The sequence below is a fragment of the Panthera onca genome, chromosome A1 (genome assembly GCF_046562875.1).
Source record: "Panthera onca isolate mPanOnc1 chromosome A1, mPanOnc1 haplotype 2, whole genome shotgun sequence".
Taxonomy (NCBI): domain Eukaryota; kingdom Metazoa; phylum Chordata; class Mammalia; order Carnivora; family Felidae; genus Panthera; species Panthera onca.
The window spans coordinates 8,038,676-8,064,999 of NC_138339.1; the positions used below are offsets into that span (position 1 = coordinate 8,038,676).

Genomic DNA, 26,324 nt, shown 5'->3' on the forward strand with positions numbered 1-26,324 from the left:
CGGCTGTCTTCTCTTCGAGTTAAGAAACTGGCTGTACCGACCCAATGCTGCCCTAATGAAGGGGGTTGAGTAGATCTTTTTTTTTTTTAATTTGTAGATACTTGTAACAGCTTAAACATGGAGTTTGGTCTCAAGCTTTGAAAGAAGACCGGGCTTGGTCCTATGAAACATATTTAAATGCCGCGTGTCTCTAAGTAGACCCATCCTGAGGAGTGTGGGAAAGCGTGAGATTGGGGGGGGGGGGGGGGGTCCTAAGTGCTTTGAGCTGCCAGCCACGTAGCGAGTGTGGGACTGGAGCACAAGGCCAGCGTGGGTTCCAGCCTCATGTCCCCTGGGTGTTTGGTTGCCCCTGTCCTGACCCTCCCCAAACGGTCGGACCCCTGCTCCCCTTGCAGAAACCTGGAGGGGCCGTTAGAGCACGGCCGGGGCTTCCCCAGCGGGACAAAAGCAGCGCAGGTTCAGAGCGGGGCGTGGAACATGAGCAGTGGGCCGGGTGCGAGGAAGGGTCCCCAGGTTACCATATGTGGGTGGGCTGCTGTCACTTCATTCTCCTTCCTGAAGTAACCATGACAGGCGTGACCGGGCCTCGTTCCAAGACGTCGACCGTCCCGCTTCTCCCACCACCCTGGACGGAGACCTTTCTTTTCCCACAGCTTCCAGGCGAGGCCCGATCCTCTGCCGGCACCTCATGGCCGGCGAGCGGTACAGCAGGTCAGACGCCCAGCCGTCGGGCTCCCGGGTCCCCGCAGCCTCCGTGCCTTGTGCGCCATTTACTTGTGTGTGTGGTTCTCTGGGTTCCATTTTTCTGGCCAGTCTTGGGATCGAGTTCACTTGTGTGCCACCAGGGGGAGCCTCCCACAACTGGTCAGAACCGGAATCTGAACCGTTCTGACTGGTGACCTTTCACTTGCCTTCTGTGCACCTGGGTGCTCGTCAGCCCTAACGTGCTGGTCGTCTTTTCTCTGGCTGCACTGGTGGTTTGGCTAAGCACGCACCCGTCTCAGGAAGTTCTGGAATAGACCGTCGAGTTTTGAAAGCTTAAAAACTACTCAACACAAGCTAGCGTGGACGTCCCTCTAATGTGTGCTGTGCATCGGCACCACTATGATCTGTCGTGTGCTTCTGGGTGCGGCGTCCACATGCATCCGTAGTCTAGACCCTGACACGCTTCGTGAGGACTGATTCCAGACTCCAGACAACACAGGCTTGCCTGAAGGGGTCCGTGGTCGCGTGAGGAGCCGCCAGACCACCCCTCCGCTCCAAAGTGGGCCTCGCGCGTTCCCGGTGGGTCTGGGGCAGAGAAACCATGTGGCCTGTGAACAGGAAAGCCTGGAGGAATGGTTTTGCTTCATTAGAGGGCCTCTTCGAGGTGACCCGTGACCTTTACGTTCTAGTTGCAAATCCCTCATCAAGCTATGTGTGTCCTCCCGACTTTTTTTTATAACGCAAAATACTTATCTCTGCGCTGGAAGAGGATTAGGACCCTGGGTAAAAGATAGTCTGTCAACTAGGATCCAGAGTCTTCGGTAGCTGAGGTCGTGAAGTCTCCACCTGATGCTTCAGTGGGCTTTTCAAACGAGCCTTCCCTCCGGGCCGACTTTCCTAATCTGACAGCCGAACGGGGACCCCAGAGAGCTGTCTCGTGAAGTGCAAGACCAGTCCCTTGTGCTTCCGCTGACCATGACCCCAAGGCCAGATTCTCATGCAGGACAGCACTCTTGTTGGTTCCCAACTCCCACACTTGCTGGACTTATTCGGTGTTCGTTAAATGGTCTGGCTTTCAATTATAATAGCAACCACTCGAGTACAGATGCTTCTGGAAGGGCTGAGAGGCTGGTGTGTCACGTGATGATTTCGTTATCCCTTTTCCTTTCTTTTCTGTTCTTGGCGAACCAGCTCCACTAAAGGATCAGGAGTTTGGGGCCAGGGGCGAGCGAAGTGTGGTACTAAAGGGATGGCAGGGAACTGCAGGCATTTGAGGTGCTTCTCGGAGGCAACCTGAACAATAGAGGCCCCACCTAAAGCACCAGAGGCGAGACGGCTACTTAGAAAATGTGTTCAAGGTCGGCAAAAGCAGGGAGACAGTAGGGAAGGTGTGTGTGAGGTATTTGTGGTGTCCCAAGTGCTGTTGTAAATGTTTAACACAGACACTGGCGGTGTTGTAACGTGTGGTCCCAGACGGGGTCCTGGACCGTCTCAAGGGGCCAAGAGGTCAACGGTATTTTTATACTAAGCTTACTTGCTTTTTCCACTGCTGACAGGAGTCATTTGCCACCACGGCAGAAGCAAGCCGCTCTCCCTGAGGGAGGGCCTTGATGAAGCACCAGCTCTCAGCCTTGAGCTCACGGCTAACGTTCTGCGACAGTAAGTGTGTAAACCATGTCCGTGTAACGAGCGTGGTTCTGTCCGCTGCACTAGCCCCCTTATCCTGGAACACCATTGAAAGAATGACCTTTGAACTGTGTGGAATTGGATATATGACAGACCTCTCAAAAATGATAGAGTAAGCCCGAAACTTCCATAGATAATGGTCCTGTCCCGGCTCCTAGAGCAAAAATCCCATAAACGGTGGCTTCGGTGTTTCTTTCTCACTGTTCTGGAGGCTGGGAGCCCAAGACTAAGGGGGGGTTCTTGGGAAGGAGTTCCCTCCCTCATAAGAATAGGTACAGACAGTCCCTGCCCCCGTCCCTGCTCTAGCAGGTTTCTGTGAGGCAGAGGCCTACCGTGCGCCCGTGAAGAGAGGGCCCGGACGGGCAGGCACCTGCCCCATGTCCTGAGGTCAGCAGGGCCCTGAACCACTCTCGGACCCCGTTAGGAGTGTTCTTCTCTGAGCCAGTGTTAGGCTTTCTGTTGTTCGCAGCCCGAGAAACCTGATGTTCCAGACAGCCCTGCTTCTCTTCCCGGATTCCCTGTCCGGCATAATCTCTACACAGACCTCGGACGGGTCACTGTGTCTGCCCTCCCAGTTCTCTTCTAAGTGCTCTGGAATCCCTCCCCTCCTCTCCATTTTCCTGCAGGGGTGAGGTCCACATCACTCCTCCCTTTTTCGCGTCACCCCTCTGCTGTCACAGAGAAAAGTAAAGCCATCAGTCACATGGGACTCCAAAAGCCCAGCGATGGAAGAAAGGAAGGGGTGCGTGTGGATGCTGGAAGCCGCAGACACCCTTCTTGTCCCTGGCTTCCAGAGTGGAAGTGCCATGAGTTCCCCTCTCCACCCAGAGCCCCAGGATGATAGGAAAGAGCCCCACCCTCAACCCAGGACCCAAGCAAAATGCCCTCCCCCTGGTCCCACCCGATGGAGGGCACCTGTGGCAGGGCCGGGGCCGGGGTGTGAGGGGACACGAGGTGACCCTTCTGGATCTGCAGACTCACAGGAGCCAGTGGGAGTGCACAGCCATCTAGCCGAGGCTTGCTTAGTTTGCAAAGTAAAACTCGCAGCTGGCACAGAAGAACACCAAGTGCGGGACTGTCACGGGGTGGGTGGGGGGAGGGTAACCGGGTTAAAGGAAAGTCAACGGTGGGGCTAGAAGAAGGCAGGGCCTTTACTGGCGCCGACTGGCTCTGCCCCATGTAGCTCCTACCGCCACGCGCACGGCATGTGGCCAGGAATGCCGAGGAGCTGAGCTGTTCACGCGATTTAAAATATATAAAAACTGAAGCGTGACCCTGTATGCCACCACCCTTCAACTGAATGCACGAGTGATTCCTGACACAATCCCAGGCCCTGGGCCCCGAAGATGCCCACGTTCTGGAAAATCACTTCCTTGGGAGATGGCCAGATAGTCACTCTAATCCATTGTTCTTTATTAGCTTTTAGAAAAAGCCACGCATTCAGAAAGTAAGTTTATTGGCTCAATATAATTAGGTCAACGAAACCCTATTTTAGCCTCAGTATTTCTCCCAGTGCAATCCACGAACATGACCGACTCATCCGTGTTAAGACAGACAAATGCCCAAGGAAGCTGGGCTTTGAATCTGAGTTTACAATTCATGCTCTTCATGGCTCTGCCACACCCATCGTTTTAAAGAATGTACTTAATGAAGAACCACGAAGTCCATGGCTGAGCTGTCAGCTGGTCCATAAGCAGCCCTAGGTTTTTGCCAACAGGATGGTAACTCTACCATTCAAATTCTTCAGGTACTAACCTGTTTTTCCCTTAGTGTATGTGTTCAAAATTAAATTGTATCATGCATTAAAATTTCCTACTGCATTTATGTTTGAGATGGAATAATGAATTTCAGGATTCCTGGATTTATTTTATATCAAGATAGTAAAAATTAAACGACCCAAGTATCCCAAAGCAAATTTCTGCATGCGAGCTATTCTGAGAAAGTGTACCCTTGGCCCCTGCTAAACGTACTTGTGCAGCCACTCAATTAAATTCCTTCTTGCCTCGTCAACATAGGGCTTGTCCTCAGCTGAACAATCTTCTCTCTTTCGATGCACGAAGCCATGGGTTTGCCCAGAAAATGTTTTAATTTGATACTCCACTTTGCAGTGTTTTTTCAACTTCTGGGTCAGCAAAGAGACCTGATAATGCGGAAGATTTCATGACAGTATGACTTTAACAATCTAGTAATATTTTCCATTCTCCAAATCCTCTCTGAATGCTCATAAAAGAAGTCTAACATCGGTGCCTTAAGTTCCGTAGCTACTGTGAATTTGTTACTTTTAATTTGACAACTAAGAGTCCTCGGCTCTGGCAAAGGAGAGCATCCCAAGCAATGTAAAAATTCGATGCAATATCAATTTCCTGAAATTAAATTAGTATCTTTTGTGTATCATTCAATATATAATATAATACTCATTCGATATATAACAAAATACTCAATATAGTCAAGCGTAAATTGTTTTAAGTTTATATTAATATAGTGTATTAGTTATGAATAATAACAATTTCTAAGCGACTGCTTTTGAACCACAATTTTCTGCTTTTTTCTTATCAACACACTGGGTTTAACACACCCATGTTTTTTTCTTTTCTTTTTTTTTTTCTAAGTAAACTCTATCCCCAACATGGGGCTCGAACTCACGACCCCGAGATCAAGAGTCGCATGCTCCACCGACCAAGCCAGCCGGGATCCCCGACACGCCCATGTCTTTAAGGACACACTTTATCTGAACTCCTGGGTTCCATGTGGGAGGATGGGGAGGCCGAGCTTCTATGCCCAGTAACCAGGCCCCACCAAGAGCACATTCGGAGGATTACAATCCCTAAATTCCCCAATAAAACCCATCTTTAAATTTTTCATGTTGAAAATGTTTGGAGGAAGAAATGAACCCTTTGAGACATTTTCCCCGAAAGGTCAAATCATGTCATTAAATACAGAGATGAGGGACACCTGGGTGGCTCGGTCAGTTAAGCATCAGACTCGATTTCGGCTCAGGTCATGATCTCAGGGTCGTGGGATTGAGCCCCGCGTCGGGCTCCGTGCTGAGTGTGAGCCTGCTTGGGATTCTCTCTCCCCCTCCCCTGAGCTCGCTCTCTCCCTCAAAAAGTAAAAATCGAAACAACTGTGGGTGTGCCCACTCCTACAGGAAAATAAGCAAAAAAGAAAGAAATGGAAAAGATACCAACTTACTTGCTCAAGAGGAATCACAGCATCATTTTCGGCAAAAATGAACAACGTGGGGTTCTTCAAACTGTGCACATCTTCAGAATCCTTGATGATGCCTGGAAATTGGGGACAGGGACACGGGGGTTGGATTTCCACACACGCGCCTCAGAAAACCATGTGGATTTGGCTTGATTTTTTTCAAAGTAAAATCTGTGCTTTGGGGGTTTTGTTTATTTTCTTTCTAGCAATTCCACGCAAGTGGCCAGACTTTCCTGCTCTCCACCTCCTTCACTGGGTGAGGCCACAAATAACGGAATTAGACCTTGCGGCGGCTTTGCACGCAAAGATACAGAAGCAGCCCCGAAAATGCTCCCTCCTCGTGGGGCACGCCTTCATTTACAAAGAAGTGACGACTGTCCATCTGCACCTTCTGACCACCACTGTTCTAGAAGTTTCTCAAGGTCCACACAAGCCCCATGGCTTCTGGCCTCAGTATGCCGAGGGGCCTCGTTCATACAGTGTTCCACGGGGTAACCGTGCCCAGACCAGACCACGAGTGTCAAGTCTCAGATGTGCCACCTGGTCCGTCTGCAAAAGTTACCTTTCATCCTTCAGAATCACAGAGCATTTGGTCAGAAGCCTGTCCTGCCTTGGGGACAACAACCGTGGGTGTGCCCACTCCTACAGGAAAATAAGCCAAAGAGGTGCCATATGCTGCCCCTCTAAGAAGAACCGTAGTGTTAAAGGAAAGATTACTCTGACACTTGGTAAGGAGGCTGTATTCAAAGGGGACCACCGCACAGGAGGGTGTGAGGGGAGACAGATCCCTCCGCCCAAATACAAGGACAAGTGGGGATTTACGGCCAAGGAGCAGGGTGGGGGGCAGTGGGCAGAAAATTACGAAGAGGAAACACTGGGGTAAGACAGATTCTGGCCAGGTGACAGGACAGGGTTCTTGCTGACAAGAGACGGAAGGCGGGGTGTGAGGAACTTGGACAGACATCAAAAGTAGGGGGTTCTCTCTGAACTGCCCCAATGGGCCAACGTCAGGGCCCGGTCGGGGCCTCCTCGGAAGGAAGACTCACCGTGGAGCCTGACTCGGGTTTGGTGCAGGACAGGGTCCCAGTCAGAAGGGAGAAAATAATGGAAATCTTTTGTTTCCATTTCCTGCGGGAGCCCAGAGAGCCTCCCCTCAACCTGGAACTCGTCTCTAGAAGCAGGGAGCCACAGGACAGATGGCCACGCTCTGTTAAGGCCACACTGTGTGGCTGGACCGAGGTTTGACGCCCTGGAGTCCCGCCGGGCTCTGCAGCTCGTGCAGTGTGCAACAGCGGCCAGCAGGGGGTGCTGGCGAGGCGTCCACCAGGCTATTTCACACCAGGGCACCGAACGGCCCGGAACAGCCAGCCCCCTCTGCACAGCGGCAGCTGACAACTATTAACTTTGGGGTAAGTTACTATTTAAAGGGGTTTTTTTTTCTTGCTAAAAGCAAAAATGCCACAGCAAGAAACCATTAATCCAAATAAGAATCCTTTGTGTAACTGTACAATATACTATCATGAAAGAAAGCCAAATTGCCTTCCACGTCTTTTTTTCTTTTTTTAACATTTTTATGGTCCGAATGCTTCTACACTGTGAACTTAGTATGCCATTCCTATATAGAGATGGAATGTTCTTATCTCACTGCTATCATACATGCGGTTGGTTTGGCTACAATGCTTATGCTGCTACTTACATTTTAGAGTCGCTTTTCCTTTTCTTTCCTTCCTTTATATTGTGTGCGTGTGCGTGTGTGTGTGTGTGTGTGTGTGTGGTTGAAAATAACTGCTATCTTGGAAAAATACCTTCACAGATGTTCCTCGTAAAGAATATTTGATATTCACCATTATCACAGAAATAAATGTGACCCCCTTCATCCTCGGTGAAGAAATCGAGACCTCGGGTTAGGTGACTCCTCTGGTTACTGCATTACCAACCTCCACCTCCACACTCACATTGTTAAAGCCAGTTCCCTCAAGACGGGCCATCTCTGCACAGCTGGGTCTACGCTGCTCCCCGAACCGCTAGTTTGGGAAGAGGCTCCCGGGTGTCCCTCAACCACTCCTGTTCCCATCGCGTAAAATGCACAAGGCAGATTTACCGTAGACGGACACCCCTGCCCTGAATTCTGGGTATTTCATCATCACGTGATGGACAGCCACTCCGCCCCAGCAGAATCCCACGACGCCGATTTTCTGAGCGTGACACTGCTGTTTCAGAAACCTCAAGACAGCATCGACCTCTCTAGAACAGAAAGTTATCCAAGGATCAACAGATACGGATCACTTATATGTGGAATCTAAAAAGCCAAACTCAGAGAAACAGAGAGCAGAGTGGGTGCCGGAGGGGGGGCGTGGGGGAGAGACTGGACAGACGACATTAACTTCCAGTTAGAAGATTAACAAGCCTGGGGGTGTAAGGTGCAGCCGGTGACCTCAGTGAGCAATACTATGTGATAGACTTGAAGGCTGCTAAAAGGGTAGACCTTAAATGTTCTCACCATGAAAAAGAAACGGCAACTATGTGACAGGACCGGGTGTGGGCTAAGGCTACGGTGGCTGGCGATCCTTTTGCAGTATATAAATGTACTAAATGAGCACATTGTACACCTTAAACTTATACAACCTTATGTGTCAATTATATTTCAATAAAATAGGGGCGGGGTGGTGGCGGGGGAGGCAACAGCGAAACACACACACACACACACACACACACACACACACACACGCACAATCAAGAGGGATTTTGTGAGCCCCCTGGGGAGTGAGCTGGACAGCAAGTGCTGTACCAACAGTAACAAGGGCTTCGGCATCCGCTGTTCCTTGACGTTCTGAGATTTCTTACTTTCGTCCTGCCTGAGTGACGCACATCGCCCCACCCGTCTCCCCACGGGTCTCCCTTCCGAGCCCAGCCTCCTCCAACCACCTGTCAGGGCTGCCAGAGGGCTCTCAGCAAACCACACATCAGACCAGCTCGCATGCCAGCTGGAAGCAGAGTTCTGGCTTTCCGCAGCCTCCGGATAAAGGCCAAAGGCCAAAGCACCACTCCTAAGGCCTGATCCCAAGATCCACCCCCAGCGAGCACCCCGGCCCGCCCTCCTCTGGCAGGCGCCGGCCGCAACTGGGCGGCTCCCCAAACTCTCTAACTTGGCACGTTCACCCCTTCAGCTAACATCCCAACTCAGCACCTCCGGACTCCTCCCTCCGGTGTCCCCAAAGAGCAGAGGGGGGATTTGGAAAGCCACCAGGACTATTTAAGCCAGGAGAGGACCAAGAATAGTGGCCCAGTCTGGTAAATGGCTCATTTGCAAATTGATTGTTTGGAACTCTGCGTTTTCAACTAAAAGCAATACACCCGAACGGAGGCAGGGCTGCGAGGCCAGCCAGAAAGTCCTGCTTGATCTGATAAGGAAGAATTGTGGTTTACAAGTTAGAAAAAGAAAAAGAAAGCCATCCCATTGCACTTCCTCCTTCCTTTCTCCTTTAATCATAGCATATCCTTGAGCACATTTAAATACGTGTATCATACCACTGCATGCAAACAGTTATTTTCATAATGTTAGCAGTAATTAATTCTGCAAACTGAAATGGAAAAACCAATGGTTTTTGACATTTGGGGCTTTAGGTTTTCCTTCAATGCTTTGATCGCAAGAATAACTGCCTTGGGGCTCCCGGGTGACTCAGTTGGTTAAGCGTCCAACTTCAGCTCAGGTCATGATCTCTCGGTCGGTGGGTTGGACCCCCGCGCATCAGGCTCTGTGCTGACAGCTCAGAGCCTGGAGCCTGCTTCAGATTCTGTGTGTGTGTCTCTCTCTCTCTGCCCCTTCTCAGCTCACACTCTGTCTCTCTCTCTCAAAATTAAATAAATAATGATAATAATAAAAAAAAAAAAAAAAAAAAAAAACCTGCCTTAATTGGAGGGAACAAGAAAGAGGCCATTTCCATAAAAATACTGTAACTCGAGTGAACAGGCCTTTGCTTGTGCTGCTCTGAATGTGTTCCCTGCTTTTCTGGGAGCACCAAAGTTTAGCCTTGGATGAACCTCTCCCCCAACCCATGCTTGATTCTTATACCTTGCGAACTCTGCCCTAGGTTCCAGGAGTGAAGTATGTGGGTCAGGCTGACCACCAGAGTATAGCAATCTCCTGGCCACAGTAATTGGTTGAAGGATGGACCTGTGACTGAGTCATAACCATCAGGGCAAAATGAGAATTTTACTGGCTTGCGGGAAAAGAGACCAATGGAGGGGCTGGAGCTGCGGCAGCCATCTTGCCACCCAGAGGCAAAAGCTCCCTGAGAATGAAGCCAGTGCACAGGATGTGGAGTGGAGACACGTTGGGAAGGCAAGTCCCGGGGATACTTTCTGCACTGCGAACCAACCCCTGCTTGAAGCCAGAAACGACCTCTTCTCAGTTCTATAAGCCAAAATATCCCATGACTATGTAAACAGTAAGCATTCAAGATGGGTTTTCTGTTACTTGCAAACAAAAGAACTTGACCAGACACAAGGGTTTCAGTCTCCTTTCAAAGTCAGTGTTTCTGTTTAATGTCTCATTTTTATTTAGGGGCGCCTGGCTGGCTTAGCCGGTTAAGCGTCCAACTTCAGCTCAGGTCATGATCTCATAGTTCATGAGTTTGAGCCCCACATCAAGCTCTGTGCTGACAGCTCAGAGCCTGGAGCCTGCTTCGGATTCTGTGTCTCCCTCTTTCTCTCTCTCTGCTCCTCCCCTGATCGCACTCTGTCTCTCTCTCAAAATAAACATTTAAAACAAATTTTTTTTTTAAGTGCATAGCTCTCCTTTTCCCCTGTGGCAGAGTCCCACTGGCCTGCTCCCACACCTGCCAGAAACGACCCCTCTGCTCTGTGCTCACGAATGGAAGGCAGGCCCACACAGCTACCCTCCCCCACCCCGGCCCCACCTGCAAAGCTGAATTGCTGCATTCACATCCCAGCCTCTTGCGCTTCCACTTCTCATTTGCTCTGAACTTCTTGCTTCCTTTTGTTTTTCTTGGGGTTTCAGGTTGAGGTTGCACGTCCCCCAGGAGGGACTTGGGAAAGGTAAGCATGCAGGGGAGTTATTCCAGGAATCTCAGGGCCAGCACTGCGGGAGAGGAGGGAAGGAAGTGGGGTCTGCACGGGAGAACCTAGCAGTGGCAATCTCCACGCAGGCCTCGGACAGTTCCCCAGGGGAGCCTGGAGCGCCCTGGCCCCTGGCGGTGCCCCTGACTTGAGGTGGGGGAGCCAGGCCTTCATCCCAGGGAGACTCCTCAGGATGGGGCAGAGAAAGACAAGGCAGCTGACATCCGGAGGCCATCCCAAGGACAGTGAGGGACTGGGCGACGACTTTGTTAACACAGCCCCGGGTGCTCGGCCACGCCTGCCGGGAGCTCCCAAGGCAGCGGGCAGCACCCCCCACGCCCCACAAGCTGCACAGAGACCCTAGGATGACCCTGGCCTGAGCCACAACGTGCTGCTACCCTGCACAGGCCCCTAAAAAAGGTGGCCCAGTGAGTGAGGGGAGTGAGGCAGGGCCGGGGAAGCAGGAAGGGGCACTCAGCAGGACCCAAGGCCCCTTCGGGCTACGGGCACAGGTCTGCTTGGGATCCACCAGCCCAGTGGAAGGAGGGGCCAGCTCTGGAAGGCACTGTGGTGATAGAAGAAAAGAACAGACAGTCCCAGGGACCCAGCGGCCACAGGCAGGGGACCACATCATTAGTTCTGCCAAGCTGGGCTGGGGGAGCAGCTTATCAAAACCAAAGCTCGGGGTGCCTGGGTGGCTCAGTCGGTTGAGCGTCCGACTTCGGCTCAGGTCATGATCTCACAGCTCGTGAGTTCGAGCCCCACGTTGGGCTCTGTGCTGACAGCTTGGAGCCTGGAGCCTGCTTCGGATTCTGTGTCTCCCTCTCTCTCTGCCCCTAACCCACTCGCATTCTGTCTCTGTCTCTCTCAAAAATAAACAAACATTAAAAAAAAAAAATTAAAAAAAAAAAAAGGCTCAGGTGCATGGTGGGAGAAAGTCAGGTGACAGGGAAGGAGAGCCTTCAGGACAAGTGGCCAAGGTGAGAGTCAAGGCTGGTGGTGGGGAAGCTCCTTTGCCTTGGGCTCACGTTTACTTGCTCAGGAGGAACTGGGCATCAGAGAACAATCCTGCCCCTCTCCCCCTCCACACTGAGTCCAGACAGAAGAGGGTGTCTGACTGGCAGCTGGGAGGTCTGGTCCTTGCTTCTGGACTCCTGGAGCTAATTTCCTAAAAGGCTGAGATCCTGGGGGATCCCCCGCTTTTCCTCTCAATGCTCCCCGGGTCCTGGCACAATGGCAGTCTAGCCCTGGCGTAAAGACCCAAAGTCTCGGTGGGGGGGGGGGGGGGATGTTAGAGGGGGGAAGTAGGGGCAGGTCTCGGCTGGGGGGAGGGGACGGCCCTTCGGGTTTCCAACCAGCTGAGCGGTAACGGAGCCGGGGCTGGTGTTGACTCTGGCGTCTTTTCTCTCCCCGTTGTCTCAACTGGTTCTGCGGCCAGGACAGGAAGGAAGGAATGTCCACCCTCTGGACCCCAAAAGCCCCCTTGTCAAGGGAAATCGTACCGCCCGCAAAGCAGCACCTCCGCAAAGTTCCCCTGGCATCAGTGCCATGAAGTTTCTGGAAGGGGGAAGCAGACGAGCCTGCTGGCACCGCAGGAGCCCTTGCCGGGACCTCACCTCCAGGGACACACTCTGTGCTGCACGAAAGCATGTGTCCATGGAAGCCCTGCCACAGGGGAGGGAAGGTGGGTGCCCAAGTGGTGATGTCACACGCGCTTCTCTGCTCTCCAGGGGTCCTGGGGCGGGCAGGAGGGGGAGCACAAACACGGGTGATAACTTACCTGTCGATCTTTCTGGCGTCTCTTGTTTTCAACCAGTCCGGGAAGGTGGACCAGTCCCCAGAAGGCTGCCAGGGTTCTTGCCCCACAAAGAAGTCTGGAAGGATGGCTCTGCAAAAAAGGGACATCAACTGACCTTCACTTTGGAGCTGGTGGCACTCGGTATTTGCTTACGCTCGTTAAGACCCGGGCTACGAGGGAGATTCTGCTTCAGAGGAAAAGAAAAGTGGTGCCCACGAGAGCCAGCTTTGATCACATCCGAGAGGCCAGCTGGCACCGGGCCACACCACTTCGGATTTCACAAGCGTAGGTGCACGGCCTCTGACGGCCGCCTGCAGCCCAGCCCATCCGAGATGACGAGGCAATCGGACAGGGCGCCCTCCCCACGAGACTGATGGCACAGGATGGAGACCCAGGAGGCATGGGCCCGGGAGGGGCGGGGTGGTGAGCGCAGGGGTGTCCCCGACCCCCTGGAGGAGTCGCAAGGCTCAGCTGGCCTTTCGAGTTAGCCTCAGGTCAGAGGGTACATCTGGGGAGCATGTCCAGTCACCATGACTAAGCAGTTTTCCCCCGCCCCTGCCCGGAGGGGAAGGTCTACTGCAGGTTCTGAAATGGGCCGCGCAGAGAAAACAAGCCAGTCCACTGCATCCGCGAACACCCCCCCACCTCATCTCGTCAACCCCGGAGGGTGGGTCAACACGGCTCTGGCCAGAGACCTGCTTCTGAAAATAAAGGTCATCGCCAGGGATGGAGGAGCTGTGCTTCCTTCCCGGCGTCGAAGGAACCCTGAAGCCTGGGTCAGAAGAATCCAAGTTCAAGTCCCAGTCGGCCCTGTAACCTTAACAGGTCGCTTACCCACTTTTAGCCTCATTTTCTTGACCTGAAGAAGAGACTGCACCCTGCACTGCCCAACCTCAGGGGGTCGTTTTGAAGGAGAGAGGACTTGTACGCCTGAGGGGGCTTTGTAGATCACGGGCGGCAATGCTCATTTTTCATGTTCTGTCTCCACCCAAAGGACCCCGTTGGGCAACAGAAACCCCAGCCCCGGGCAGCCTGCTGGCTGGACTGGGCTGGGAGCGGTGGGAGCGGTGGCCTCCAGGTGCTGTTTTAGGTTCGTGTGATCCACAGTCCCCATCTACCTGTGCCCAGCGAGACAAGGACGTCGACAGCTTAGCGCACGGTCAGGGTGTTGTGGTTTTGTTTTCCCTGAAGGGATAAAGATAGATCACAGAGGTTTCCATGAAGTGAAGAAACAGAACTGCATACATACGTGTATCCATTTCCTGCGATCATGTCAGTCATGTATCTGCTATTGGGCAACTGCCAGCCAAATATGTCTTGAATGACGATCACAGCCTTGCCCGTGTCGAAGGGGGGTTTGGTGACATAAGCCTTGATGTGCTCGACTTGAACTTCGCGCCCCATCCCTCCATACTCTATCTTATGGCCAATGTCACACGGACAAGGATGAGCCTCGTTAGCCATTGGAGATATTTAAGTTGGGCTACTGAGAGAGAAACATGCATTATGATCTGAATGGTGCAAATCCAAAGATTGTAAGCAGCAAGTAAATTAAAATCAAGAGCACAAAAAATGGGGCGCCTGGGCGGCTCAGTCGGTTAAGCGTCCGACTTCAGCTCAGGTCACGATCTCGCGGTTTGTGGGTTCAAGCCCCGTGCTGGGTTCTGTGCTGACAGCTCGGAGCCCGGAGCCCGCTTCGGATTCTGTCTCTGGCTCTCTCTGCCTCTCCCCTGCTCTCTCTCTCTCTCTCTCAAAAATAAGATAAACATTAAAAAAAGTACAAAAAATAATTAAGTTTAACTCTACATATCGTGTATTTATGGAGGAAAGAGCTGGGAATCCACTCCCATTACAAACACTCAAAATACCTAAGTAAATGTAACCAACGGATAAAAATTAAAATGGGGAACTCATAGGAAAAGAAGGGATTGGAGAGGATTGGATTAGCCAGGACTGGAGAGGAGACCTGAAGCCAGGATCAGCTTGGCATGAGCAGACACTGAGGGAGCCCAGAGATACTGGGGAGAAGGCTAAACCCAGGAACGAGCTCTAACACCACCCGATGCTTAGGATGTGTCCAGTGAGGCCTCTGGACCCCATAAGATAGGGATCCATGGCTGACACCCCATGAAGTGTCAGGGCCCCAAAAGGTTTATATTTAGTGGGGAACGTAAAAACAAAAAACAATAACAAAAGAAAAAAAAGAAAATGCTACCAACCAGGACTAAGACTGTGATTAGAAAACCCAGAGAAGGTAAAAATAACCCCCCAAATGTCCCCCCAAATGTCCACTGTCCTTTCAAAGTAGGATTACCTAGACTATGACATTTAACCCAATAACTGACCCTGGGCAGTGAAACCCCTGGGCACCAGCAGAAGCAGAAGCAAATCTACTCAGAGCAAGACGTTCCCAATCCAGGACAAAAAACACCACCCACTGGGGCGGCTGGGTGGCTGTCGAGCGTCAGGCTTCGGCTCAGGTCATGATCTTGCGGTTTGTGGGTTCAAGCCCCACATCGGGCTTGCTGCTGTCAGCACAGAGCCTGCTTTGGAACCTCTGTCTCCCTCTCTCTGCCCCTCCCCTGCTTGTGCTCTCTCTCTCTCTCTCTCAAAAATAAATAAACATTAAAAAAAAAAAAAAAAAAACCACCACCCACTGAAGAGGGACAATAAAGGCCCTGACAGTGGCTGGGGTCTGGATAGAATTTGCAGGGAAAGCCAACTGAGGCAAAGAGGAGACAGGAGGATGAGGGGTTTTGCCTGAGCAACTGTCTTTAAATGAGAAGGAGGACACTTGGGAAGAGCAGGTTTGAAGAGGTCAGGACTTAAACGCGGAGCCTGGGAAGTCTGAAATGTCTGCTCGACAAGCTCCGTGGACCGCGCAGAACAGCAAGTTTGGGGCAGGGGTCCAAGCCGGAAGTACAAACTTGATACAGTATGGTCAGCCTACACAGCCAAGCCTCATTTTTTGCCGCTTCCATGCACGTGAAGTTGCCTAGTCACAAAACTTATTTGCAACCCCAAAATCAATACTTGCAGTAATACTGCGACCATCCACGGACTTTTGTAAAGCACTGAAAAATCTGAGTCACCCACATGCACGGTCCCGGCCAAGGTCGAACAAGGCAACGCCCCGCCTTCCCATATCAGCCCTCACGCTGTAAACAAGTATCCTTTTCGCTTTCTATTTAGCGCCACATCTTTTGCATTTTTGTGCTTTTTGGCGGTGATTGCGGTGTTTAAAGAATGGACTCCATGCACAGTAGTGAAGAGCTGTCTAGTAATAGGGCACGAAGGCTACGATGGGCCTACAAAGATAACGTGTGCAGCAGACAAGCTCAGTTCAGGCACACATTACACCTGTTGACTGCGAGTTCAATGTTAATGAATCACCTATGTATTAAATGAGGTGTCTCTACACAGAAACACACAAAAAACTAGGTTATGCATTGATCAGTCGACAGAAACATGACCAGAGGCTCATAGAACCCTACCTGTATTTCCTCTTGGAGCCATGGTTCAGTATTTGCTAGTTCAGTGTCCCTGTGACTTTATAGAACGTAAGCACGTTCTATGGCTGACCCTTGAACCACACAGGTTTGAACCGCACGGTCCACTTACACGTGGATTTTTTTTTTTTTTCAATAAATTCAGCACAGGACTGCAAATGTATTTTCTCTTTTTTTATGATGTTTTTACCATTTTCTTTTCACTAGCTCACTTCATTGTAAGACTACAGTGTATAACGCACAGAGCATGCACCCTGTGTTCATCAACCGTTTATGTTACCAGAAAAGCTTCCGATCAACAGCAGACTATAAGGAACTACATTTCTGAGGGGGTCAAAAGTTCCATGCAGATTTTTTGACTGCACAGGGGTCCATGCCCCTAACCGCCACCCCCCCCCCACTCCGATGTTGTTCAAAGTCAACTATACTGTAAATAACGAGAATCCGCAGTACATACTATTGGAAACCTTGAGCATGAATGGCATGATTAAAGGAATGATTAGATAAGAAGAGATAAGGAAGAAGAAGGATCTAGAAGAGCGAGCGAGCCCTGGGGCCTTCACCATTAAAAGCTTTGGGGAAAGAGCGAGCCTGAGAATAAACAGTCAGAAGGGAGGAACCCCCCATTCACGAGCCTGGAGCCACACGAAGACAAGTTTTCAAGGAGGGAGACTGTAGACACAGGCATTCTGCAAGAGGGGTGGCCACAGGGCTCAGCAGCGTGGACGTCAGGGTGGTCTCCACGAGAACAGGTCTGGTGGCCATGACGGCAAATGGGCTTGGGGGCAAATGAGAGGAGAGAACCTGACAGCGTGAACACAGAAGTGCTTCAAGGCTTTTACCAGAAAGAGGGGCAAAGAGAGCAAGCAGACGGAGACAAGGCAGAGCAACAGGTCTTTTTATTTTTTAACGGAAGAAATGTTAGTACATTTACAGGTGGATGAGAACGGGTGCCTCACAGAGGAAAACAAAGCAAAACCAGCCCAACCCACGGTGCCAGGTGATGAGGGACACAAAGGCAAGAGAAATGTAGCTTAAGTTGAATTTCCTGACAGCTTGCAGCCCACTGACAGACACCTGACACATAAGAGCGTGACCTTCCTCAAGGAACTCACCGCTGCCCTAGTGCCTTAATGTTCACTTTAATTAAAGACTAAAAGTGACCTTGGGGCGCCTGGGTGGCTCAGTTGGTTAAGCGTCTGACTCTTGCTTTGAGCTCAGGTCATATGATCTCACAGTGTGTGAGTTCGAGCCCCGCGTTGGGCTCTGCACTGACTCACTCTCTCTCTCTCTCTCTCTCTCTCTCTCTCTCTCTCTGCCCCTCCCCTGCATGTGCTGTCTCTCTCTCTCAAAATAAATGAATAAACATAAAAAAACAAAAAGCCTAAAAGTAACCTTATCTTAACAGCAGCTAGCCCCTCAAGGTCCTGAAAGCCTTGATTCCAAGTTCCTTAGGGACTTTCGCTCTCCCTAACTACCACTAATTAAAAAGTACACAACCAGTCCCTCCTCACAACCCCAGGGCAGCTCTTTCTGCCCACAGGGCCTGTCCCCATGCTATAATAAGATCACCTTTCTGCACCAAAATTCCTTCTTAGCTGTTTGCTCACAAACCCTAGAGCTAGGTGAGCTAGGGGAGCAGGGGACCACCCACCTTCCTTGGAAGCATGGACGGGTCCTCCTCGGTCCCAGGAGGGGAGGCGGAGGAGGGGTGGATGACATCGGGGCAGGGGGCCGAGGACGCTCCGCGCATCTGCTCAGAAAACTGAGAGCAGAGTTGACAGTCAGGGTGAGAGCAGGCGGGGAGGGGACAGAAGAAGTGGGAAGATGAAGGACCAGGGAACTGTACACGGTCCTTGAGGCCATGTGCCCCCAGCCAGGTCCGGGATGGTGGTTTGAGGCTGGCAGCGAGATGCAGCAGAACAGACCAGGCTCTGGAGGTCACCAAGGGGCAGGTGGATCCACGGTGAACAGGCAGACCCAAGGTGGAAAGACGGACTGGCCAATGAAGGGGCGTAAGATGCGACGAGATCACAGTGGATCCCTACCTGCCACGTCGCTGCCCTGCCAGATGGTTAGAAACCTGAGTAGAAAAGCGGAAGTCATCTGTTGGAAGAAAATAAAGGGGAACACCTTTTCCTTGAATCTTGGAGCAAGGCAGCATTTCTTACATTAGACCCAAAAACATGAACCATAAAGAAAAAGATTAATAAATTTCATTAAGTACGTATCAGTCTGCTCGAGCTGCCATAACAAAATACCACAGGCCGGGCAGCTGACACAACAGAAATGTGTTTCTCACCGTTCCGGGGGCTGGATGTCAAAGGTCAGGGTGCCAGCAAGGTGGGGCTCTGAGGGGGACTCTCCTCACTTGCGGACAGCCGCCTTCTCGCTGTGTCCTCACACGTAAGCTTTCTGGCCTCTTCTTAGAAGAGCGCGAATCCCGCCATGGGGCCCCACCCTCATGACCTCATCTCAACCTGATCGGCCAAGGCCCCACCTGCAAATACCGTCACATTGGGGGTTAGGGCATCCACCTATGAACTCTGGGGACACACAATGCAATCCACAGCGGTAGGTGACTGTAAAAACCACTTATAAGACAACTGGGGGAGACTGAACTGGTTGGATATCTCATGATATTGAGAGTTACTGTTAACAGACTGGTGGGCAAGGGCCAGATACGACTATTGAAGTGATGGTTTTGTGTGTGTGTATCTGTATCTTTTACAGCCACCTGCTGATGTATATACAGATGAAACAGCCAGACATCTAGGATGTGCTTCAAAACAGCCCAGGGGGTGGTGGAGGTGGAGAAAAGATATTATTATTTGAGATACTATTCTCAAAGCAGAAGATTTAGTATCTAGATAACATATAGGGAAAATCCGTATAAATCAACAAGGAAAAGACAAACCCAAGAGATAAATGCTCCAAAGATCTGAACAGGCAACTCACAAAACGGTACCCCTGAGTGGCACCCAGACCTATGAAAAGACATTCAACCTCACTGGTATTTAAGAAATTATACTATTTTGTACCTAAGAAAGACACTATTTTGCATCAGCTTGGCAAAAAGGTCTGTTAACACCAAGAGTTGGTGACCATACAGGGAAAGAGGAAGGAACGTGAGCTGATACAAACTCAAAATACAAACTCTGGCGAGACAGACTACTTTGGTATGGTAAGGTCTGGCAAAGTCAAAGATAAAGACACCTGCAACCCAGAAATGCCACAGCTGGGTGTACTCCCTAGAGAGATTCACACCTGTGTGTATGAGCGCGTGGTGAGGACAGAAGGCATGTTCCTGGCGGCAATAACCGGAAGCAATCGAATTGACCTTCGGGAGGAAAACAGGGTCAACTGCGATTTAGTCGTTACTGTGGGCTGAGTTGTGTCCCCCAAAAAGGTATGTTCAAGTTCTAACTCCCAGAACTTATGAATGTGCCCTTATTTGGAAATAGAGCTTTGCAGAGGTAATCAAGTTAAGATGAGGTCATACTGGATTAGGGTGGCCACTGCCCCTAATTTTGGAAATTTGGATGCAGCAACACACAGGGGAGAAGGCCCCATGGAGACATAGGTGGAGACTGGAGTATCTACCAGCCAAGTAACACCAAGGATGGCCGGGCACCATCAGAAGCTGGGAGAGAAGCAACGAAGGATCCCCCTCTGTAGGTCCATAGAAAGCACAGCCCCGCTGACACCTTCCCTGCAGACTTCTGGCCTCCAGAACCGTGAGAGAATAAATTTCTGTTGTCCTGGGACACCTGACTGGCTCAGTGTACAGACCGTGCAACTCTTACTCTCGGCATTGTGAGGTCGAGCCCCATGCTGGGTGTAGAGATGGCTTAAGAATAAAAAAAAAACCTTTAGAAAAATATTCTGTTGTCTTAAGTGACCCAGTTTGTGGTAATTTGTTACGGCCACCCCAGGAAACAAATAGATTCATAACTACTCCGTGAATAAACTACACGTGTATTTACCGATATAAATCTTAGAAACATAATGCTATATAAAAAGACAATGTCCTTGGGGCGCCTGGGTGGCTCAGTCGGTTAAGCGTCCGACTTCGGCTCAGGTCATGATCTCGCGGTCCGTGAGTTCGAGCCCCCGTCGGGCTCTGTGCTGACCGCTCAGAGCCTGGAGCCTGTTTCACATTCTGTGTCTCCCTCTCTCTGACCCTCCCCCGTTCATGCTCTGTCTCTCTCTGCCTCAAAAATAAATAAACGTTAAAAAAATTAAAAAAAAAAAAAAAAAGACAATGTCCTTTTTGATGCTAAATAAAGACTAAGAACCCAAAATAGTACTTATTTTATTAATAAATATACTGTAGTAAAAGTGTGATGCATGGGAATAAAACACACCACGATTAGCCAGCGGTTACTAGCAAGGGAGAAAGGATGGAGACAGCTGGCTTTAACCGCATTTGTTACATGTAACTTCCTAAGAAAGTTGTTTTTTGTTTTTTTTTAAGATTTTTATTTTTGAGTAATCCCTACACCCAACATTGGACTCAAACTTACAACCCCAAGACCAAGAGTCACATGCTCTACCGACTAAGACAGCCAGGAGCCCCAGAAAGTCTTGATTAAGGACAAAATGTTCCAATTGTTTTGCGTGGGTCACATGAATATGGGTGGCTGTTAGACTATTTCCTATACTTTCCAGAATATTCTGGAAGGCAAATAACTTACATTTTAAGGAAACACATATTAAGAGCTGGTCTTTTGCTCAAAGAAGATTTGAATCTATTCCCCACGGGTTTGTTTTCACAACCTATGTTATGAAACTATTATTAGCAAGAGAAGTCACAACAATCCAGCACCAAGAGCGGTAAATTTTACGTCCAATGCACTATTTGTTGACAGCCGATTCTTTATGCTGATGGCTTACCTGGATTGTCCTATGGGGACGTGGAGACCACGAAAAATCCTAGCCGTTCCAAAGGGGCCTCGAGCCTGAATCTTTTTACTTTATCTTCAATTGATACCCACTTTTTTTTTTAAGTTTATTCTTATGTATTTTGAGAGAGACAGAGAGCAAGTCGGGGGGGGGGGGGGGGTGGGGGGTGGACAGAGAGACCGAGGGACACAGAGAATCCCAAGCAGGCTCCACTCCTCAGCACAGAGCCCGATGCAGGGCTTGAACTCGCAAACCGTGAGATCATGACCTGAGCCGAAATCAGGAGCCAGCCAGGCTCACAAACCGTGAGATCATGACCTGAGCCGAAATCAGACACAACTGACTGAGCCACCCAGGCGCCCCCAATTGATACCCACTTTCCAGAAGGAATGTTTATGGCCAGGAGAGCCACTGTCTGGATGCATCCTACGCAAGCAGGCAGTGGCAGGGAGAGGCCTGGGTGTGGAAGGCGGGACTCCGGCCAGACCCCTCATGTAGCAGAGTAGTGCATCGTGTGTCCTGGGCCAAGGCCACAGGGCAGGGAAGCTGGTTTCCATGGACAGCCCCGCTGTGGCCCCCCTGTGGCTCCCAGGGAAAGCGCCTGGGGGAGCACACCCAGGTGGGCCCTACTGACAGGAGGACACTAAATCTCCTGTACAGCCCTTCCAGGATTCTGCCTCTGCCCCCTCCCTCCCCCAAATGACACATTTGTTAAAGGATAATTTTCACAAGGAAAGGAAAACCATGACTCTCATGCAGATTTACAACAATGAACACGTGAAGGATTTTACTTCTCTAAGAAGAAGGAACGAGGCAGATGTGAGAACTGGTTCGAAGGAAAAAAGAAAAGAGCACAAATGCATACGGACGACAGCACAGCTGAAATTGCAAAAGGACAGAAAACGGAGTTTTCTGCAGGAGGGAGGAAGCCATGAATCCAGCCACACAGGACAGAATTTACTAACTTGTTGGTTACCGGCCACTTACAAAGAAAGAGTTGCAGCGGCTCAAAGACCACGGGCCGGGAAGGATGCCCCACGGATGACCGAGGTTTTCTACAGAAACACGAAGTTCCTTCTGCATGACCTTCACCGTGAGGTCATTCTGCGTGAGCGACAGTGCTGTGCTTTCCGCCTACTTAGGGACGGGACAGGGGGTCTGACGTGGACGGTGGGGGGCTCATAAAATGTGTCAAGAAGGGCTTTTCTGGGGCGCCTGGCTGGTTCTGTCATGGAGTACATGACTCTTGGCCTCGGGGTTGTGAGTTTGAGCCCCATGCTGGTGTAGAGATAACTTAAAAATAAAATCTTAGAAGAAGGAGGAAAGAGAAAGGAGGAAGGAGGAGGAAGGAGGAAGGAGGAAGGAGGAAGGAGGAAGGAGGAGGAGAGGAAGAGCTTTCCTGCATCATGACAGGTGGGCTTGGCAAAACTCACCGGCCACCTCGAGACCAGATCCATGGTCTCCACTAGGGAAGCCTCTGAACTCAGAACCCTCCTCATGGTGCCAAGGATAACTGAGACGCACCCCTGCACAGGAGAGCCTGACTCGCACCTTCTTTGGCGAGGCCACACTGGCCGGCAGCGCTAATGCTCATGATCCGCCCATGACATTCACCCAAGATGCCACCAACATGTGACTGATCTCAAGGCTCACTCTCCCACAGTGACTTTTCCGGTCCCTTAACCAACCTTCTCTCCCTCACCAAGCTCCGCTGACCTCTCTTCTCAAACAGGCCTGTGTGGGGCTTCTGGATGCATCCCTGCTGTGCCTAGTTTCAGTAAGAATCCCGCTAAGTCAGTTTCACAGAATCCCTGACCCTTGATATCTGATCTGGTTGCTCATCGTCCACCCCCTCACCCGCAGGCGATGTCTGATCTCTCTGGCTTGTCTTCTGCAAGAACCCTGTTAGGTCGGTTTATCCAGAACTCCCATCCCCTGTGACGTTTCCTCTTAGTCATTTTCCATCCACTGACCCCCACCACCCCACTCCCTGGCTATAAATCCTCACTTTTCTTTGCTATTTCCAGGGTTGAGCCCAATCTCTCTCCCCCACTGAAAAAACCCCACTGCGGTGGGCCCTACACCTATCCCAAAGGTCCTGAATAAGGTCTGCCTTCCGTTCCTTAACAAACGCCATGAATGAATGATTTGTTCTTCAGCCCCCTGCAGCCCTGCTTCACACACCAAGCACCTCCACAATATCACAAGTCAAGACCCATGGGGATCACTGGTGCCCGTTTGATGCCAATTCCAAGGAGCTAACATGTCCTGCCTTATCTCCTTTTTTTTTCCATTTCTTTTTTTTTTTTTAAGTGAGTTAATATACGATGTAGTCTTGGTTTCAGGAGTAGAACCCAGTGATTTATCGCTTACATTGGACACCCAGTGCTCATCCCTAAAAGTGCCCTCCTGAATGCCCATCACCCATTTCAGCAAATGGTGCTGGGAGAACCGGGCCACTGTCTTACACCAGACACAAAAATAAACTCAAAATGGATGAAAGACCTCAATGTGAGACAGGAAACCAACAAAACCCTACGAGAGAAAACAGGTAGCAACCTCTTTAACCTTGGCCGCAGCAGCTGCTTACTTGCCGTGTCTCCAGGGGCGAGGGAAATAAAAGCAAAAATGAACTATTGGGACCCCATCAGGATAAAAGCTCCCGCCCCTTCCCCTAACATGAACCTTCCTGAGGCATTCCTTTGCCCCATATATACCTGTCCTTGATTTCTCTTTTGAATCAGTTATAAAATCTGCCTGGTTCCTTCTTTAATAAATAAAATAGAATCTTTAACACATGCTCATTTAAAAAAAAAAAATGTTAAGTAATCTCTCTACATCCAACGTGGGACTCGAACTCACAAGCCCGAGATCAAGAGTTGCATGCTCTACCGACTGAGCCGGCCAGGCACCCCAACATGTGCTCATTTTTCTGTCTGTATGAGAGTCACGCTCTCACCTTCCCCTGAAAATGATCTTTTAACAACGCTATTGAATAACATTCCCCTTTTCTCTCCAGAAGTCAAAACGGTGAGAAATGGATGGTGACGTATGGCCCAGAGGATGGGGTTTTCCTACTTTCATACCCTCAAGGACGTAAATAGCTCAGAAGTCAGACTTCCCGGTGCAGTGAAGTTCTCCACCAGAAACAGAAAACAGATTTCAACAAGCAAAGGGAATTGGCATAGGTGGGGCTGTAACAAGCAAAGAAGTCCAGGAAGAAATTTCTAGAAGCTTCAGAGATTTGGAAACCATCAGAAAGCAAACAAAGGCTGAAAGGTAACAGGGGAAGGCAGTGGCTAAAGGGGAAGGTTCAGTGTTTTCCCTTCACTGGGTAAACACTGCAGGAACTTGCTTGGCAACTGAGTTTTGATCTTGCAGCTGGGAAAGCAGGGCCCTATTTACCCACAGATGATTCTACCAACTTCAACAACTCCAGATCTATTTGTCCTCAATCATGCTTCTATTTTCCATAGGGGACAGGTCTAGACAGCATTGATTAGAAAGGTAGATGTGATGAGGACCCACCGGCCTGCAAACAAGCCAATCACGTGGCTGCCTTTGGCTTCTCTCAGGCTGTTCTGAGGCCTGGACAGCGTGTCCCCAGACACCTGTGGGGCTCACTTCTGACCACCTTATTTGAAATGGGCTTTGAAAACATCAGCTTATATCTTCCATCAGCAAGGAGGCCTGATCGCAGTTTCCTATGTCAGCAAGGCCTAGGAGAGGAGACACTTTTGCCTGCCAACCCACACGGCTGAGTGGGTGACCCGTGCAGTTCTTCTTAGCAACACGCACCCGGTACCGAGCACCAAAGATGCCATGATGCTAGACCCATGGTCTCCTCTCTAGACCCAGTAGTACCCACCCTAAGGAAATACTGCCAAATGGGGATAATAATTTTTTTTTTTTTTTTTTTTTTTGAGACAGAGCGAGAGAGAGAGCACACACAGCAGGGGCAGGGGCAGGGGCAGAGAGAGGAAGAGAGAGAAAATCCCAAGCAGGCTCCACACTGTCAGCGCAGAGCCCAATGCGGGGCTTGACCTCACGAACCTCGAGATCATGACCTGAGCTGAAATCAAGAGTCCGACATTTAACCAACTGAGTCACCCAGGTGCCCCCCATAATGATTTTTTGAAGCCCGCATCCCTCTTGTCAGTTCAGATGAAAGCATGAAACACCAGAGGTCATATCTACCCAAGGCACAGCCAGACCAGCCAAGGAACAAAAAGGCCTAGGCTCAAGGGATACGAATGCTTGCTTCAATTTCTAACATAAGAAATAAAGATATTTTCCAGATTCCAAGCCCCTTGAAATGGAAAAGACCTCCAGGGCACCAGATGAAGTGGCACCAGGTCACCTGCTAGTAGGACCTCATGGGCCTCTAATCAAAGGTGTCCACCTTCTCACAAGACCTCTTCCCCCAAATTTTGCCCTTAAAAACCCTCATGCAAGCCATCCGAGAGTTCTGGACTTTTGAGCATTAGCTGCCCCCGGTCTCCTGGGGGGCCACACCAATAAATCGCCTATTTTTCTCCTCTGCAAAAGCTTGGTGTCAATTCGTAATGGCTTGCAGCACTTGGGGGGGGGGGGGGGGACAAACTCTCCTTTGGTTTGGTTACATTTTGATGCAAATAGGCTCATCTTTCCCACGGGTTTATACTGGCAAAAACCACACAACTGAAATGCCCAACTTGTAGGACAATAATTACAAAGAGTATTCCATTCGAAGGCATGGAAGAAAGGCTCCGGACACAGCGTTCTATGGAAAAAATAAATAACGAGTTTCTGCACAGCACGATTGCAGCTACGTTTTTGACAGAGGTGGCTGAACAGCACAGGAAAACATACCCAAGTGGGCCGGCCCAGGTTGCTTTTCTGCGGTGATAGTGTACTGCTGCTTTGGGAAAAGGTTTGGGAAAAGGACTTTTTGGTCGGCTCAGGACCTGTGCGCAAGGCAGACTTGCTCGAGCTGCTGCAAACACTCGCGCCGAGTCAGCGCGGCGCCGGGCTGCGCGCGTTCCCGCGCGCCCGCGGAGCGCACCTACCTGTCCGCCGCCGGAAGCCTGCGTTCTCCCCGCGCCGAGGCTGCCCGCCGGGCCCGGGGACGGTCGGGGCAGGGGGAGGGGAGGCGCCTCCCGCCGGGACGGAAGTGGACGCGCGGTGACGGAGGGCGGCGGATCCCCACGGGCCAGTGGCTGCCCGGGATTCCAGGCCTCCCGGGAAGGCCGGGCGGGGGAGGGGAGGCTCGGAGCGTACGGGGGTGGGGGAGGGGGGTGGGGAGGGCAGGAGGGGAGGGGCGGGGACGGGAGGGCAGAGGGGGAGGAGGAGGCGGGGGCGGGGGAGGAAAGCCAAAAGCAGCGAGACAGCCGGCCTGTGAAATTTACGAGAGTGCCTGGCTCCTAGGGCCTGGGACTTCCCTGTTGTAAATCTAA

The 26,324-nt window shown here is 50.8% G+C and overlaps 1 protein-coding gene across 4 annotated transcripts; it reads right to left on the bottom strand.

Annotated features, from left to right (window-relative positions):
- Window positions 1-3,780: 3,780 nt before the first annotated feature.
- Window positions 3,781-26,122, bottom strand: CMBL (carboxymethylenebutenolidase homolog). Of its 4 annotated transcripts, none has more exons than XM_060634353.2 (6): window positions 25,938-26,122; window positions 13,725-13,958; window positions 12,458-12,565; window positions 7,700-7,842; window positions 5,584-5,675; window positions 3,781-4,531 (listed from the first exon to the last, which is right to left on the bottom strand). In XM_060634353.2, the coding sequence occupies exons 2-6, from the start codon at window positions 13,937-13,939 to the stop codon at window positions 4,352-4,354; spliced, it is 738 nt and encodes a 245-aa protein (XP_060490336.1). In that variant the 5' UTR covers window positions 13,940-13,958; window positions 25,938-26,122; the 3' UTR covers window positions 3,781-4,351. The 4 variants fall into 4 exon arrangements, with proteins under 4 accessions (XP_060490336.1, XP_060490335.1, XP_060490337.1 ...); XM_060634352.2 differs by having other exon boundaries at window positions 13,725-13,961; XM_060634354.2 differs by lacking the exon at window positions 25,938-26,122 and adding an exon at window positions 25,741-25,916.
- Between the last annotated feature and the right edge of the window lie 202 nt (window positions 26,123-26,324).

Bases quoted from the DNA above. Each gene is read 5' to 3' on its own strand.
- CMBL (XM_060634353.2), bottom strand. From the start codon at position 13,939: ATGGCTAACGAGGCTCATCCTTGTCCGTGTGACATTGGCCATAAGATA. The intron at 5,676-7,699 runs GTAAATCTGCCT...CCCAATTTCCAG, and splicing joins GGCAGGGGTGTCCGTCTACG to GCATCATCAAGGATTCTGAA. The intron at 4,532-5,583 runs GTAAGTTGGTAT...CCGCATTATCAG, and splicing joins CTGTGATTCCTCTTGAGCAA to GTCTCTTTGCTGACCCAGAA.